The sequence below is a fragment of the Neovison vison genome, chromosome 6, assembly GCF_020171115.1.
Source record: "Neovison vison isolate M4711 chromosome 6, ASM_NN_V1, whole genome shotgun sequence".
NCBI lineage: Eukaryota > Metazoa > Chordata > Mammalia > Carnivora > Mustelidae > Neogale > Neogale vison.
Genome location: NC_058096.1, coordinates 94,602,443 through 94,620,502, shown reverse-complemented (window position 1 = coordinate 94,620,502; position 18,060 = coordinate 94,602,443). Strand labels below are relative to the sequence as shown.

The 18,060-nt window shown below is 40.4% G+C and overlaps 1 protein-coding gene across 2 annotated transcripts in view; it reads right to left on the bottom strand.

Moving 5' to 3' along the window:
- SKIL (SKI like proto-oncogene) overlaps positions 1-16,767 on the bottom strand; it is a 30,924-nt gene extending 14,157 nt beyond the window's left edge. Inside the window, exons 1-2 of one of the 2 annotated variants that reach the window (XM_044251776.1) lie at positions 16,564-16,767; positions 13,176-14,961 (exon numbers count right to left, since the gene is read on the bottom strand). In XM_044251776.1, the coding sequence (XP_044107711.1) occupies positions 13,176-14,273 (1,098 nt within the window). In that variant the 5' untranslated portion in view covers positions 14,274-14,961; positions 16,564-16,767. The remainder of the gene's footprint in view (positions 1-13,175; positions 14,962-16,563) is intronic. The other variant, XM_044251775.1, reaches the window with a different exon arrangement.
- Positions 16,768-18,060: the final 1,293 nt, after the last annotated feature.

The following is an 18,060-nucleotide window of genomic DNA, read 5'->3' as shown; positions in this document are numbered from 1 at the left end:
AACTCCTTAAAGCTGAGTCCTGCCTTTCTCTGGACAGCTGATATGGTCACTGATACAATGGAGGTAAAGAGCTGAGGGGACCAAAGGAGTAGCAATTTTATCCTAACATGGTAAACTCAAATGGCCATTATTCACTCCACAGTTCTCTACCAACTTGGCTGAAACACTGATGGGACTGCATTGCACATTTTACCTTCCCTCCACACAGTCTCACCTCCACTCCCTTCCTTTAGCAGGCAAAAAACAACTCCCCAACAAACACCTTACACACCAAAAAAACCCCACAAAAAAAAAAAAATAAAAAACAAAAAAAAAACACAAAACTTCGCCAGGCTAAACTTGAAATTACTTTGCTTGCTAACACTTATTGGTAAAACACATTTCCTCATAAACTACACATGTGAATAAAGGAAAAGAAGAAGGTAACTAGCTACTTAATGAACATCTATCTACCTGATACGAACTTTATAAACCCTACTTACTTTTTTTTTTTTTTAAGATTTTATTTATTTATTTGAGAGAGAATGAGTGAGAGAGAGCATGAGAGAGGAGAAGGTCAGAGGGAGAAGCAGACTCCCCAAGGAGCTGGGAGCCGGATGCGGGACTCGATCCCGGAAGTCTGGGATCATGACCTGAGCCGAAGGCAGTCGCTCAACCTACTGAGCCACCCAGGCGCCCTAAACCCTACTTACTTCTAACAAGTACTCCTTCATTAAATAGGTATCGTTAACTCCATTTTACAGATTAGTAAACTGAGGTTCAGGAACTGAAAAAGAAAAGAATAACCTGTGACTACAAACTTCTCCCTTATTTTGGTTTGTTTTATATGGTCTCTCCACTACCACCAACTACCAGCACCATTATGCACATGCACAGTATTTCAAGTCACAGTAATTACCCTGTTATTTTGGAAAAAGAGTATCTTAAAGGGGGACAAGACACAGTAGAGGAGGGAGCTAAAAGGACAAAAGGTTTGGGTGAGCAACAAAGACAGGAGGTTAATGGACAACCCCAATGGAGTAAGAGAGGATGGAATTGAGACTGAGATAAAGGAAAGATGAAACAAAAACGAAACCTGGATATTCCTCTGAATGTCTCCTGGTAAGATGTGGGAGAAATGACATCCTCATCCAATAATCCATAAACACAGCACTCAAGGGACAGCCACTAAATACTAAGAGATTAGGAAAACTATTTTGCCTGATGTCCCAATATTCCAGTTCAGAACCAAGAAACTACATAAAATGGAAAAGAAACAATCCCCAGATGCTAAGCAGTTATGACTAAAGCAAAATCAATTCATAAACTGTCCACCATTTGACTGGGGATATACTTCTAATGGGGGAAAACAATTAGGATGAAGAAACTCAGGAGAAGCCTGATAACCCTTGGCCCCAACAAAATGGGTTGAAAATGAAAAGGAAACCACTTCTGTAGCAAACATTATACGTAATTTAATCAATCAGGAGATGATTTAAGACCAATGAAAAGCCAAAAATAAAAATATGATAACTTCAATTGGTGGTAAATCAACATTTTGGTTAAGAATGAACAAGGAATTTGAAAAACTAACAAGACCACAAGATTAAGGAAAATGATGGTATTTTCAAAGGATTTAAACAGCGATTATTCAGTGAGGGCCTCTAGGCTCTATACAGTTAAAAAAACAAACAAACTCAGGCGCCTGGGTGGCTCAGTTGGTTAATTGTCAGCCTTGGGCTCTGGTTGTGATGCCCCACTCCCACACCCCATACCCCCATTCCTGGGATCATGCCCCACCCGCATTGGGCTTCCTGCTCAGTAGGGTCTCTGCTTCTCCCATCTCTGCCCTTTCCCTAACCCCCCATTAACAAACTCTCTCTCTCAAATAAATACAATCTTAAAAAAAAAAAAAAAAACTCACAATCCAGATCAATTATTCTAAATAAGTTCAGAATCTGAGGCAAAATCAAATGCTTATTCAGAAAATAAGCCAATCACTTGTTCACACAGTTTCTCAACCTATAGTCCAGTTCTACAAGTAAATTAGAAAGGGTGGATGCCAGGCGACAGCTGATAGCCTAAAGAGAGGAGAATTATAAGATCCAAACACAAAACCTGATTCAAAAAGCAAGACAATCTGAGGGCTTTATCATAGGCCAGGGCAAATAATTTAATATATCTCAATTGTCCGCTACCTTCATCACAACACAGTACAGTAACTGATGTTTAAGAAGTCTTGAGTTAACATGACATGGTTAAATTATAGTCTATATTTATGAGATATAAATAGTACACTGTATACATATACACCATAACTATATACCTACCACATAGACTGAAAACTAAGACATTTTAGAATGCATTAAAAAGGTTAAAGTTTGGGGTGCCTGGGTGGCTCAGTGGGTTAAAGCCTCTGCCTTCAGCTCAGGTCATGATCCTAGGGTCCTAGGATCGAGTCCGGCATCAGGCTCTCTGCTCAGCAGGAAGCCTGCTTCCCTTCATGTCTCTGTCTGTCAAATAAATGAATAAAATCTTTAAAAAAAAAAAAGGTTAAAGTTTTTGGTTTTTTTTTTAAGATTTTATTTATTTATTTCGCAGAGAGATAGAGAGAGCACAAGTAGGCAGAGTAGCAGTCAGAGGGAGAAAGAGAAGCAGGCTCTGCACTGAGCAGGGAGCCAGAACTGAGCAGGGGGCCTGATATGTGGCTCAATCCCAAGACCTTGGGATCGTGACCTGAGCTGAAGGCAGACGCTTAACTGACTGAGGCACCCAGGCGCCCCAAAGGTTAAAGTTTCAAAAAAACACTGCTATAAAGAGTAGCTTCCTCATCCAGAAAACTCACTTAAGCAGAACATTTTTCACCACAACACTGTATAACTGGAGGTGTTTACAAGCATGGATAAGCTCACTCTAACAGATCAATGAAATAAAACATCAGCTTGAGTTAAATGATAATTTCTTTTCTAGAAGTCATTTGTTAAACTCATTATTTAGAAAATAAAGCTCCATTTTATATCACTTTTATATCCAAAGTAATTCTAGATGTACTGCCCAAGATACCAACTGTTTCCAGATATTTTAAATTCAAATTACTAAAATTCACTCATATATTCAAAATTTTTTCGATTATAAGCTGGAATCCCCAATCTTCAAAATAGCAAGTTCTAAACTTCTTCGCCCAAAGATCTTGACTTGAAATCTGACTCAGTATTTAAAAAAAAAAAAAAAAAATGACTCAATTTTGATCACATTTCAAAACTCTACAGCTTGATTTGTGTAAGTTTTACTTTTATTCATGAGCCAAACTCAGCATATCTTCTACTTCCCGGTCTTTAAACTTCAGTATATGTGCTGCCGAAGCGAGCACGGTCTTTAAACTTCAGATGTAAATAACAGCTAGCATTTTAAACATCCATCCCTCTCTAATTTATTTCCTTTATTTTCTAATCTCACCCTATCCTACTAACAAAATCACAATCAAGAAATTCTAAAGAAACCTTCCTTAAAGATCACTTAGTGTAGTCCCCTAGTCAATGTCTGAATTCCCCATTCAAAATCCCTAACAAGAGGCTATCCAGCCTCTGCTTCAACTGCAGCTTGAGGTCAAGGACCAACTTCCTTACTTTTGTATTTTCAGTACCTAGCACCATGCCTGACATATAGTAGGAACTAATAAATATTTGCTGAATGAATTCTGAATGACAGCTTAGCTCATTAATTCCCAGAGTGGCCTTTTATCAGGTTACTCCACTACCCTGAAACTGAGAAGACAGTTTCTTTCACACTCAATACCCTTCTACTCCATGAGGTACCAAAGAAGCTCAACCATTTCTGGGTTATATTTTTAGAATCAGATCTACAAATTAAATAATATAAATGATAAGGAAATGTGCAACACTGACCATGATAAACTGTTGGGATTTAATTTTATCCAACATGTGGTGAGCCATAAACACATTTATAACAACTTATCCTAACTGTGTGTTAAAGACAATTAAGAAAAACACATATTATACAACAGAACATTCACAGGCATGCCAGATTTTCTCATCTATTCTGCATTTGTGTCAACATACAAATTAGGTCTTCAAAAAAAGAACAATATAATTAAATGGCACAGCAGTAATGCTAGCTCTGATCAGGAATAAAAATTAGATACCAAAAGATACAAGCATCTATTCCCTCTTATCTTACCTTTAAATGTAGGAAAACTTCATTCACTTTGTATATTTAAACATGAAAATAGAATACATTGTATTACTTGGCAAAGGAGAGAAATAGATCCCTTAGTATCTTAAGTTGGAGTCTTAAACATTTTAAAATGCTTTTATTGCCCAACTTCCCCATCATTATCTATCACAAAATGAACAGATGGCATCCTCATCCAAAACACATAAGAAATTTTTCAGGCATATTATTTCATTTCAAAGGTTCTTTCTCTAAGTCATAAAACAAATAATGTCTATGAAAGCAAATTTTAAACAATCCCAAAATGTATAGAAGAATTCATTTTAAATAAGTAAAAATCAGGAAATGTTTTATGAAAATTTCTCTAAATTTCAACTGTATTATGTATGCATGAACCTTTGATAGTCAGACTTCCTAATAAAGAACAACTGTATTCTGGTAGTACAATGCTTATTAGTCTCACAATGACAAATAATTCAGAGAACTTGATCTCATTTACCAAAATAAATAAATAAATAAAAATAAATATTTAGTTGCCACTTTCTAGACACAAAACAATCCTACCCACTCAGCACTATTCATATACAAACCCAATTTATACTTAAATCAATCAACCAATCAATCAATCAATCAAAATCCTTTACAATTCCTAGACTTATCTCTGATAATAAGCTTTGCTTTTAGGTGGCACTCCAGTTTTTCATTACATATCAGATTAATACTATCTTTAATGAAAAACAAATATTAATGTACTAAAGAAATCAAGACAATACCTTAACATATTGATGAGACTTCCAAATATCACCAAAAATCAGAATTAAATTTTTTTAAATATGTGGAACAATTATTTTTAAATACAGAATTTAGAAAGAGCTATAAGACATGTAGATTAATTTTTACATTGTGGTGTTCAGAAGACAGTAAGCATACAAAGAACTAGCAGACTGGTAAATTTAACAGGTTACCTAATGATGTGCTTATATAAGAAGTAATACATAATGCATATTAAATTATCGTTACTTTGTATAAGCCCAACATAAATCATTAGCAACTTTACTAAACACATGACTGAATACACAGCTAAGCAACAGCTCCTTAGGTATAAAGTGAATATACCCGCCAGGGTCTTCTTACTGTGTTATTATAATACTAAGACATTCAAGTGGCCAATAAACGATTTCAGAAGGACACAAAGACACCCTACCACACAGCTGCCAACAACTCTTACTGAAAGAAACTCAATCTCTCACTAAAGGATCAGCTTTCCTCAATACTTCCAACATGTTGTGAATGAGTGTTTCAACAACTGAAACAGGAATAGTGTTACAAGTAGCAAATAGCTACTTAGAGAGATTTTTAAGGCTTAGTCTTGTGCCTTGCTTCCTTGTAATTATTCAAAGTAATCAACCCAATGAAAACTGAAACAATAAGGGCACTAACTGCCCAAAAACAGATCTTCAGGAGTTATAGAAATGTCTACTACTCCCTCACACTGAAAGATACCCCATATCTCACAAAGCCAATTTTAAGTTTAAAGTGCTGAAAAATGCTCATCAGAAAAACAAAGACTCACATTTTTATAATGTGCAACTATTACCTTAAGTCCTTTATGGAAACAAAACCAAGTGAAGTCCATGTGAAGTAGCATGGTATCACGCCCATTACAATGTGAAGGAAAAGGAGCAAACTGATAAAAAATCCTGTTAATAAAATCCTGGTACTTTTAAAAATAATTTAAGTTTATTTATTTATTTAAGTAATCTCTACACCAAATGTGGGGCCTGAGATCAAGAGTCACATGCTCCTCCAACTGAGCAAGTCAGGAACCCCTAAAAATAATATTTTTTATATTGGAATTCTACAGTGTCCAATCCATTTAATATTACAGTAATTTAGCAATCTCCATGTCATATACATCTTTTCACTAAAATATCTGTATAAATATAAGGTTTTGTTTTTCTATCCCATTTCAGCATACATGCTTTCAAAAAATGATCTCAGATTATTTTGGTCTTGAATTAATGCATATTGACAATATCAAAATGTAGACTAATTTTATTATATGCAACATAGTCCATTTTTTATTTTACTCTATTTCATTTTACTTGAATGCTGATGACCCACTAAATTGATTTCATAACCCTCCTGGCCCTTCTCAACTGTGGTTCTCAAGAGACAAGCCCAAATGCCCCAAGGCATCCACTGTACGCAATGAATTAACTTCACTCCAAAGCATTTAGAAGGGTACTATATACCATCTTTGGAAGAACTGATGAAACCATCACTCAGATAATTTTCTGTAGGGCTTAATTCTCCCCTCATGGCAGCCCAGATGAAAAAGGCTGAATGAATGAAAAATTGCAATTTGAAAAACCTTGCTCTAAGTGAACTGTCTAAAAACAGGTCCAAAAGTATTATTTCAACAACTGGTCCTGTATTTAATAACACCTGTGTACTGTGCAGGTGCTTTTGCACAGATTTACAAAGCATTACATAGGTAAAGGAATTATCACTCTATGCTGCAAGTATGAAATTTTTTCTTTGCACTTGTTTAGGATTTACTACAATGAACCTATACTATTTTAATAATCACACCAAAAAAACTTTTTAACATGGAATAAAAGCCATAGTGTTACCAAATTAAACTGCAGTGAGTTTCCTAAACTTTTGTGTTCCTTGTCCCTATAACCCAAAATATGCACTTTCAGTGCTATTTGAAATCTCAAAATAAACTCAATACCATAAATAAAAACAAAATGCTACTTTGCTTTAAAACTAACCCTGGTTTTCTCCTCGAAAATCACTGGTAACTTTATAGGGCTAGTAAAACTTTTTATTCAGTTATTCAAACCTTTATTAAACATCTACCACATTCTAGATTCGGAAACTAGAAGATAAATTCCTGCCCTCAGGGGCCTGCATTTAGTCTTTATGTACATATTTCTGTGACCCCCTTCTGAGTCTATAAATCAAAATGAGTTTTACAGGGCGCCTGGGTAGCTCAGTCGGTTAAGCTTAAGCAGCTGCCTTCCAAGGCTCAGGTCAAGATCCTGGGGTCCTGGGGTCCTAACACCAAGCGCAAGCCCAGGAGTTGGGCTCTCTGCTCAGTGGGAAGCCTGCTTCTCCCTCCCTTTGGCCTGCCACTTCCCGTTTGTACTCACTCTTTGTCAAATTAAAAAAAAAAAAGCAACTTTATATTCTTTCTAGTCATTCTTCTGCCTAGAAGCTGTAATACTTTATTTAGTGATTGAGGCAAACCGCAGCTTAAGAAAAGGTTTAGAATTTAATTATATATTTCTTTTTTTGCTTTCTGTAGTCTAATAAAATCCTTAAGTTTTTTACGTATGAACCTTCATTAGACTAAAATTCTACTTGTGGACAAAATACAGGTTCCTGCCATTCCTAAAGCTATTCCCAAACTAGTTCTACCTCTTTACTTGAACAAACTGGGTTCTGGCTCCATAGTTTCCTCTCCCAGAATTCTAAAGGAACTGAAATTAACCCAATTCTTGATTCCCTCCTTGTTCTTCCAATGGCATAAACTATGACATGTGCACAACTATGAGAACACTATTGGTTGCCTCCACACTGATTCAGGTGTGCCCTTTTTCTTCTTCCTTGAAGTTTCTTAATTTTTTCCCATTTCTCAGACCAAAAAGAATAAACTAAGTTTTTTATCAAAGCCTTTTTAAAAATGTTAACATTTATAACTGTTTTATTATTTTTTAGTGGTAAAAACAAATATAGGCTCTGTATTTTCTAAACCATAAGGGGGCACTATTCCCAAAGCCATTCTAAAGATTTCATTTAATAGTCCTTAACAGAATTCTTATAACAGACTTGTTTCACACTTTTCTTCTCGCATAACTTTATTTTAGTAAGTAAATATCCAATAGTATAATTACTGTGTACAAATAACGAAGAGTGAGATACATCTGAATCCAATACTCAGTTATTTTATTTGTATTAGAAATATATTCCCATAATTCTAAATTAAGACAAGAAGATATATGGGGAAAGGAAAAGTCCCCAAATACGTATTAGTAAATATTTCAATGATAGTTTGAAGCACCACCCTGCATTCCTAGACTCTTAACTTCAAAGTGCTTTCACTTCCATTCTCTTACTGGATAAGTTATCTCATTCAACAGTTTATCTGCAAATTATATATGTGTTTATTTCCAGATCAAACCATCATTTAAAAAAAAAAAAAACCCTCCACGTATTCTGAAATATAATGTTGTTTTTCAAAAATCTATTCAGTTAAAAAAAGGAATTTGCTGAGTGCATCTGACATGCCAAGCACTAAGCTATGTTCTGGGAAACTAGAAAAAAGATAGTCCCTAAACTTATAAAGTCAGTTATTAATTTTAGAAAGTTAGACAAAAATATTCATACTGGCACCCTATATGAGCACAAACACTTCACCTGATGCTACCCTTATCCCTACTTGATCAAAATTGATGCTAATCACAAAATGCACAATCTATCACTGATATATCAAACAAATTACCACCAAATCTGTCCCACCTATTACTAGAACACATTTTGTCTCAACACTACTGTTTGTAGTTGCCCATTCTCTCAAGTGTATTTCCTCACTTCATTTAGGTTTGGAATAAGAAACGCACTTCCTCAACAGAAGAAACAGTTTACAAAATGGGAAAATTTTTTTCTACTATTACTATTATTCCAATGACCTCTGCAGAAATGATGAACTGAAAGTAAAATGCAAAACTAAAAGTAGTAAAATGTTTAATGGGTTTTAAGAAACAATTTTGTTGATATCTTTAGGTCATCTATTTGCATCACAGACAATCTGTAGGGGTTTTTTTCCCCTAGGCAGAGTAAAACCATATTATACTACTTAAAGAATCGTCAAGTCTAAATGTTAGAAAGCTAAATTTTAATTTAAAAAATATATATCAGGGCATGGGGCACCCGAGTGGCTCAGTCCCTTAAGAAACTGATTCCTGGGGGGCGCCTGGGTGGCTCAGTGGGTTAAGCTGCTGCCTTCGGCTCAGGTCATGATCTCAGGGTCCTGGGATCGAGCCCCGCATCGGGCTCTCTGCTCAGAAGGGAGCCTGCTTCCTCCTCTCTCTGCCTCTCTGCCTACTTGTGATCTCTGTCTGTCAAATAAATAAATAAAATCTTTAAAAAAAAAAAAAAGAGAAACTGATTCCAGGTTTCCTCTCCCATCATGTCATGGGTTGTGGGATGGAGCCCGACTCTGGCTCCACGCTCAGCAAGGAGTCCTGCTTAGGATTCTCTCTCCCCGTGCCCCACCCCACCCCTTGCACACAGGTGCACATGCCCTCACATGTGCACACACACTCTCTCTCCCTAAAATACATAAATCTTTAAAAAAAAAAAAACTATAAGGGCATACACCATCTTAAAGATTATCTGCCACATTCTGTAACAGTAAAGAACCACCTATGACTACAAGTGGACTTTTCTAGTGTGCTTAAAAATAATCTTAAGTAAGTATCACCCTTCAAATTTTATTTACAAATAACCAATTTGCAGGGTGTCTGGATGGCTCAGTCGGCTAAGCATCCCACTCATGATTTTGACTCAAACCATGATCTCAGGGTCATGGAATCAATCCCTGCATCAGGCTCCAGGTTTGGCATGGAGTCTGCTTGGGATCCCTTAAGATTCCCTCTGCCTCTCTCCCCACTCACACAAGCTCTCTTTCATTCTCTCTCTCAAATAAATAAAATCTTTTTTAAAAAATGGGCAATTTGCTTAGCAACCTTTTTTTCCATAGACAAAAATGTATGAACAACAAAATCAGACTTAGATCAAATAAATAATACTCACTGAAGATTTGGAAAAGAAATATGACATTCTTGCATACATTCACACACTGTAAAATACAAGAACCATATTTCTTACAAAAAGCTCTGGTGATATAAAGAAATAATTAGTTTAAGAACACCATTTTGCAAAGCCACCTAGGCGGTTCTAAAATCAAATGTGTTTCTCGTCGTGACCTGAGTAATAAAGAGTTCAAAATATACCTTTAATTTCTACAGAGCCAGTTCCTCCTTAGAACACTGACCTTATACCACTTATTTCACCCATCTAAATATAGCTACTATGCAAATTAAATGTAGTTATTAGTCATGCAAATAGTTTGGTGATCATTACTAATATAATTTCCATCCTTGGAAATAATTTAACAGTTGCTACATTTCAATGAACTCCCTATTGAATTTCTTAGTTTTTTTAATCTAAAACAATACTTTGACTACATTAACTATATAAACATATTGAATTACATTAGTATTCATACTAAACATAAAGCTCTTTATATGAGAGGTTAATTTATTTAGTATATTCTACTATTAAAAAAAAAAAAAAAGCTTGTCTTGACTTTTCAAACACACTTCCTCTAGGTCTATTTGGTTTGTTTGGCAACCAACTCATTGACTCAGAGAAGATAATAAAAAATGTTCCCCAGTCAAGCAGATCTCCTAGTCCCCCTCCCAGTTAAATACCTGAGTCTATAATTCAAGTTAATACAGAATTTATGAACCAATATACTAAGAGAAATTGATAAGAAAAGTTAATGTTTCTGAAAATTAAGTTTCTACTACTAAGTCTGCTTTAGAGCACTAAAAATTACTAGACACCAAGTCAGAAGAAATGCCTCATTCTACCACCCAGTAAGTTATACAACCAGAACATGTGACCCATCTAGGACTGGTTTGTCATAAGAAACCTCACTCACAGACCTTCAAGCAAGAACTACCTCACAAAGTTTTAAGGAGTAAATTTTCAAAACATGAAGTGACAAGCACAATAAACCACTTAAGTATGTATTACACGTGAACCGAAAAATACTTCCTTCTTAAAGATTTGATTGCTAGAAATTTTCTTAAATTCCATTAAATTGCTTAAAATTCACATAAAATTGGAAGAAATACACCAAAACACTGAAGTAAATCCTGCAAAAAGGTAACACAGACAAAAGGTGGGGGGGGAATCTCACATCTTCCCCCCCCCAAAATTATTCAAATTAGAAATTATTCAAATTTCTGAGACAATAAAGGACTGCATCCAGATGAAGAATGGTTTCCTTTTTACCCAAACCCCAGCACATTCAGTTTAAGTAAATTCATCATCTTCTTTTTAACCTTTATCTTGGTTCTCAGATGTTCTTTTCTCACGAACATAGAGCAGAAATATCAGGCAAAGTAGTTTATCCCAAAAATGCTTATGTCAGGGGCGCCTGGGTGGCTCAGTGGGTTAAAGCCTCTGCCTTCCGGCTCAGGTCATGATCCCAGGGTCCTGGGATTGAGCCCCACATGGGGCTCTCTGGGCTCTCTGCTCAGCAGGGAGCCTGCTTCCCTTCCTCTCTCTCTCTCTGCCTGCCACTCTGCCTACTTGTGATCTCTGTCTGTCAGATATAAATAAAATCTTAAAAAAAAAAAATGCTTAAGTAAGAGCAATGAAGACTGGAGCAAGGACAGGCGGCAAATAATGTGGTCACCTATGGACAGGTAAGGGTAGAGCCCCTAATTAGCTTAAGGCAATATATCATAAATATCAAAAGGGCATTCCATATTTAGAGAATTTCCAAGCACAAGCCTCAGCGTGGGACCAATCCAGCTGTAAGCAAGTCCAGCAGTTTGAGAAGTGGCTTGAAGTCAATCCTGCTTCAAAATCAGTCAATAAATGCACATGAATAATATAAACTTATCTAGGAGCCACAGGCAAGGATCTCCAAAGCGCTGACCCTTTGGAAGCAGCAAGTAGCAAACTCTCCTAAATTAGAGTCTAAAATTACCTTCTTGAGCTTCAGAAGCAAATCGCAGTTTTAAAACTAAACTGTAACTAAATTTCCCTCAAAACGTTAAAGGTACTATAATAAAGCACTCAACACCAAATCTAGCCCAAGCTCTAATGTTTATGTGAATAAGCTTCAGTCATTTAATACGCCTCATTCATTTCTTCTGTGAAGTAGAAAAGGCAGAGATTATTTCAAGAAATAAAACTAATAGTGGAAAATTAGATTCTTAAGATGAAACATGGCCAATCTTTTGTTGTAGGAATCAAATAAAATTATATATGTAAAGGCTCAAGAACAATGTTTGCCACATTGTAAGTATTAAACAGTGCTAGCAGTATATTGGTTTTAATCAAGTAGAAAAATACATATAAAAATCAGATCAACAAACTGGATATTTAATAAACTGTATCTTGTTTTACCCAGACATTCAAACTCTTAGAATGAAAATCTTAAATACCAAATAATGTGGTGGATACATAATGTTTAAGATCTCTTTGTTGACAGGTTTTTACATTAATATTTAGTTAAAATAATCTTTTTATTCTAGCTGTCAGGTTTTTTAAGTTATTTCTTTAAAGAAAAAAAGCTTGCTTACTAGAACCACAAATTCTTCAGATAAAATCTGCCTTAACCATTTATTTTCAATACCAAATAGCCAGATATAGAAACAATGTCAGAAATCCAAGATCTACCTTTGAAAAATGCTGTTTGAAGCCCACAACCAGAATTGTTTTGGCTAGCTATTATACCATTTGCAAATGGAAATAACACCAAAGTGTAAATTATCTTGAGTCCTAGGACAACAGATCTAGTCATCAAAAAGCAGGATGTGTGAAAAAGAAAGAGAACATGCCTTGAGAAAGAAGCCCCAAATCCTCCAATCCCTGGCTATATAATCTTGGGAAAGCCACTTGATCTCTGAGCCTCATTCTATTTATCTGTAGAATGGGAATAATCCTAATTCTTGCAACAGGTTGTTCAATTCTTCCAAATGAGCACACACACAGGAGAGCATTTTATAGCTTAAAATGTGTAATACAAACATTATGCATTACAGAGATCAGTATTTTTTGTTATCGTTGCATTAGCAGCAACAGTATCTTAATGCACAGGTTAAGTAATAGTCTAAATATAGAATTGATTTCAAAGTAAACCACTGCCATTATTCAAAATTACTATTTAAAAAAGCAAAAACAAAACTTGCCTTGGATTGAGTTCTCTTTCCATTTCTCACGCTAAATTTCTCCTTCATTTCTTCTAAAATTATCTTCAGTTTCTTTTCTTCAGGTGTCCCTAAGTATTTCTGGTTTACATGAAGATAGCAATGCCATTTGGCTGACTCAAAGCCCCAGTGGCAAGTCCTTTTGTCAGGTGATCTGTGAGAATGCATTACAAAAGTCTGGGGTGCAAACATTCCACAGCACTCCAGACACTGAATACAGGGAGCATCGGGCTGAACATAAAACTGGGGTGCAAATAGACCCTGACATTTGCCCAAGCATTCGTGTTCCACTTCAAAGGCACTGCCAGTTTCCTTTAACTGGGCCAATGAGTTTTTAGCAGGAAGTACACTACCATTTTGAGGAAAAGTGCGTGGCCGCAATAAAGCATTACATAGTCTTTGTGCATCAGTTAATGTGATCAGCCCACAGGATGGGGCATTGAATGGAAGTATTCCCAGGACCTTTAAGATATGAAGCTGGTCTGAAGTACACCGTGAACAATAGATGTACAATTCATCACACACTGTATTTATTTGCTGGAGTGAAAATTCTCGGAGAACCGAATTTAAGACTTGGGGCAAACAGAGTCTCTTTTCTCCTCCAACCTGAAAGCAAGAAATAGACTCTCCTTCCAACACAGTCTGGGTGAGTTCTGTGGAGCTATCAGAAGGGATGAGCAGTGGGCCAGGAAGAACCTGAGGAGATGGAAGAGGCAGAAATACAGTAGGTGACATGCTTTCTTGGGAATATCGAGCAGAAAATGCTGCTGGTCCACCCAGGGAGCTCTGACTACTTAAATGGAATTGCGCCAAAGTGTGTTTCAAACTGGGATTTAAATGTAAAGGTTCAGGCACAGAGGCACAGGTTCGCTTGACATGTTCCCCATCAGTTTCCATTGGCACTTCATAGTCATCCAAGTGTTCCTTCTTTACTGCTGGCATCTTGTTGATCATCATTTTCCCATTTGCGTGGATGTCTGTCATCATTTTTTTCACTGGAGGGCCGCCATCATCTCCCATCCCATTCAGTTTTTTATTTGTGCCCTGAACCAAGGAAAAATTTGTCTGTAGGTTTGCCATGGCTAAAAACTGTTGTGTTAAATAAATAAGTCTGAAATTTGCATTGTTCTTTAGTCACTCATTTGAAGAGAGAAAAGCGATGTGTATCAATACTTATGGCAATTTACTCTCATAGAAAATTTAAATTTTCAAAGAGAAATCTCCCTAAAATACTCAACAGATTTTGCAACTTTTATTTTGTTCTGCTTCTACTCTAGTATAATTTCACTGCCAGTGCTATAACTTTCTTCTTTTGTCTCTAATAATAAGAATATAATGGTGAGGCACACCTCTGAGGAAGCCTTTTTTCGTAATTCTTCAAATATATACATTAAAATAAACTTATCAATTCTCTCAGTTCAAGAAGTCCAGAATCAATGCAATGGTTTGGTTTGGTTTTAAGCAAAACATGTGAAAAGCTTATGTGATTACTTGTGTCATAAACCCTAGACACAAACACAGATCAAAATGTCACATCCAAATTTAGGTTTTGGCACCAAGGACACCAAAAAAGGGGGAAAAAAGGTATCTTCTCTCAAAGTGATGATCTTGTTGGTCTGTGTTAACAAACTGAAGGCTTGTATAAATTGTTGCACCAGTAAGAAGAGCTTCTGACTCCACTTGAACTTCTACAGTTAAAAAATGATACCTAAAGAAAAACTGCCTGGGGAATCTTCATGGATTACTGTTCATTCTTCTTTTAATTAATCTAGAAGAGAGCGGGGTGGGGGAGAGTTACATGTGAATTTGCTCCAGAGGCCGAAGGGTTGGTTTGAAACTAGTTTCTTAATCTTATACCCAGTTCAATTTTACCAAAGGTGACACTTGAGCAATTTCTTCAAATCTAACACCAGTTAGATAGAAGAACTTCATTTAAACAGGAAAGCAATTTGGAGAATGAGTAAAGGGGGCAATAATATCCCTCGAAAGAGAAAGGGCTACCTCAACTGAGAATACGGAGAACCTTAAGTAGATCATCTCACCCAAAATTCAGTACCAGAGGCTTTCTCAGTTATGGCATTTCAATTATAATAATCCCTTACTACATCTCTTAATACAAAAAAAATATATACCAGTTTCATTCCCCCCCCAAAAATCAGATACGAGTTAACATATCTACCATATGAAACTAAGTTACAATTTTAAGTGCATTAATTCACCTAGTCGGTGTATGCTATTTTTCTGGAATGACTGTAGGCAAAAATTAACTTTCCCTTTAAAAGGTGGGTGAAGTGGCTTAATGGAAGCCAAAAGCTAGACTCCACTCCTGGGAATCTCCATCCTTAACAAGACTAATCCCGGGGAAAAAACACAAGGCAGACAGACCTCACAAAGAATGCAAATGGAGGAAGAAGGAAAAAGAAAAGATTCTTCTTCCACTTCCTTCTTTTCCGAAAGAAATTCGATAAATAGAAATTTTTGCCTCCCGAACTCCCAGCAATTTACCTTAAAATATACCCTTAGAGCTACGGACCAAGGCCACCAGCCAATGTTCTGACTTTGCCCACCACAGGAACACCTCAGCGAACGAATGCTGAGAAAGAGGGCAGGAGGCATGACCTACAGTGGGGGAGCCCCCAACCCTGAAATCCTCGGCCCACGCAAATCCACCCACCCATCACAAACCCGAGGGGGAGGACGGAGTGGGGTGGACAAGGGATATGGGACGCTTAGGCTGTGCAAGGGGGGAGGGGGTGTGGGAAGTGGAGGAAGAGGAGTCCCCCAACCCCCACCCACAGCCTCGGGACAACCCCAAGTGCCCTCCAACAGTGCCCCACTGCGGGGGCCGCGGGGAAGACTGTGGAAATCCCCCCGCGTACCCTCTCCCCGGGAAGTTCTCGGGTGTTACCCCAGCACCCCTACGGCTGCACCTCCCCCGCCTGCCCGGGGCCAGAAGGGAGAAGGGTCTGCGAACGGGTGGGGCGCCAAGTCGGGATCCTTGCGCCGCAGGCATTCGACAGACGCCGGGGGCATCCCCGAGGAGTGCAGACGGGCGGCTGGGAGAGGGTGGGGGAGTGACGGGCGTCCGGGTCTCCGGGGTCCCGACAGCTCCGGTCAAGTGCAGCGCCCTTCCTGTGTCCGCGCCCACCGCCTGGGGTTAGCGAAGCTTGATCCGCCCTGGGACACCCGCCCTGCGCCCCCTGTGGCCCCGACCCCACCCGGGACCCGCGCATCCGGACCCCTGACTCCGGCCTCCGTGCCGGGAGTAGCTCGACGAGCTTTGTTAACTCCCCACTACCCCGAGCACCACCGTCGGGCTCCCCCGAGGCCGCGCGCCCCTTGCCTCCCGCCGCGCCCGCCGCGTCCTCACCGCGAGCCGGGGCCGCACCTGTGCCAGCCGCCGCCGCTCGCCCGCTCCCTTCGGCTGTGCCGGCGCCGCTCCGAACCCCACACACATCGCTACACACAGCCCTCTGACGTCACCGAGCCCTCGGCCCGCCCACGTCACTGCGGAGACACACGGCTTCCCGCAGACGCCGCCGCCGTCTCCGGCCGCCCGGGGGAGAGAGAGGGCGGCGGGGAGGGGGAGGGGTGGGGAACGGAGCCAGCGGCGGCACCGCGCGCGCGGTCCCGCCGGCGTCGCCGCCGCCACCGCCTCTCGGCTCCCAGCTCCTCGGGGACGCGCGCGCCGTCTGGCCTATTGTGGCTCCTCAGGGCTCCCCCTCGCCCCGTCGCCTCGCGCGCGCGCCCCTCCCCCCCAGGCGCGCTCCCGGCGCTCCTGGCCTCGCGCGCCGTCTGGGCGGCTGGCGCACCGCGCTGTCTGCGGTGCACCCGGCGCAGACAGGATGTTCCCTCCCCGCCCCACCCCCACCGCCACCCTCCCTCCTTCCTTCCTCGAGTCGCCCAGCCGGCTGTCTGGGGCCGCCACCGCCCCGCCCCCGCCCCACCCGCTGCTCTGTGGTGACGGGCCAGACCCGGGGGCGCCCTAGCCGCTCGGCTGCCGCGCGACAGGGAGAGAGGGGGCAGGGCGGCCGCGCAGTGCACTGTGCGCGACCCCAGCTGCCAGCAGGGCGGAGGTAGGGCCCGCCCGGCAGAGCGCCGCCGCCCGAGGTCAGGCACGGGCGACCCTCCCCCCGCGAGGCCGCAGCTGGGCCGCCCCGCCCCGGAGGCAGCCGGGTGGCGGCCGCCCTGCAGCGCCCCCGGTGTGGGCCCTGCTCCCCGGGGCGCGCCGGGGCTGCCCTCCGCCCCCGCGGGGCCTCCAGCCCGCGAGCCGCCCTGCCAGCTGCCTACGCTCCGCCCCACCTCGGCGGCCCCCGCCTCGTTCAGGCGGCCTCCGCCCAGACGCCTTTCCCGGGCTGACCTCCATCCGCCATCCGGCCGGGCTAGAGGGCTGGCCAAAGTTCCGGCAAAACCGATAGAGAACATTTCTGTCCCTACTTCTCAGCCTCCCTCCTCCCCCTCCCCACTAGGCTTCTCCCTCGGTTTCAAAAGGGAGCTAGAAATTACAGGTTTCTACGGTGTTTACTGAGGGCTTATTATTTGGTTTTTGTTTTAGAAGGGAACACGAAATGAGATGAGGAAAGGTACGACCTAGGAACTCTTGGCTTTGACCATCGGGCGAGCAGTGTGGTCTTCCTTGTTAGCGTTCCCAGGATAGCCAATTAGCATATTAAACTCTGCCGAGTTGCTCCGTCATATTTCGAAACACCAAGAAATCCCCTTTTCTCCACCCCACCGCAAGATCAGGAACCGAAATAGTTCACCGACTTGCACTGCACAGAATTCAAAGGACTCGAGCTTCGCCCCTGGTTGTTTTTTCTTTCTTTCTTTCTTTCTTTTTTCTTTTTTCCCTTTTCGCCCCTTTTCG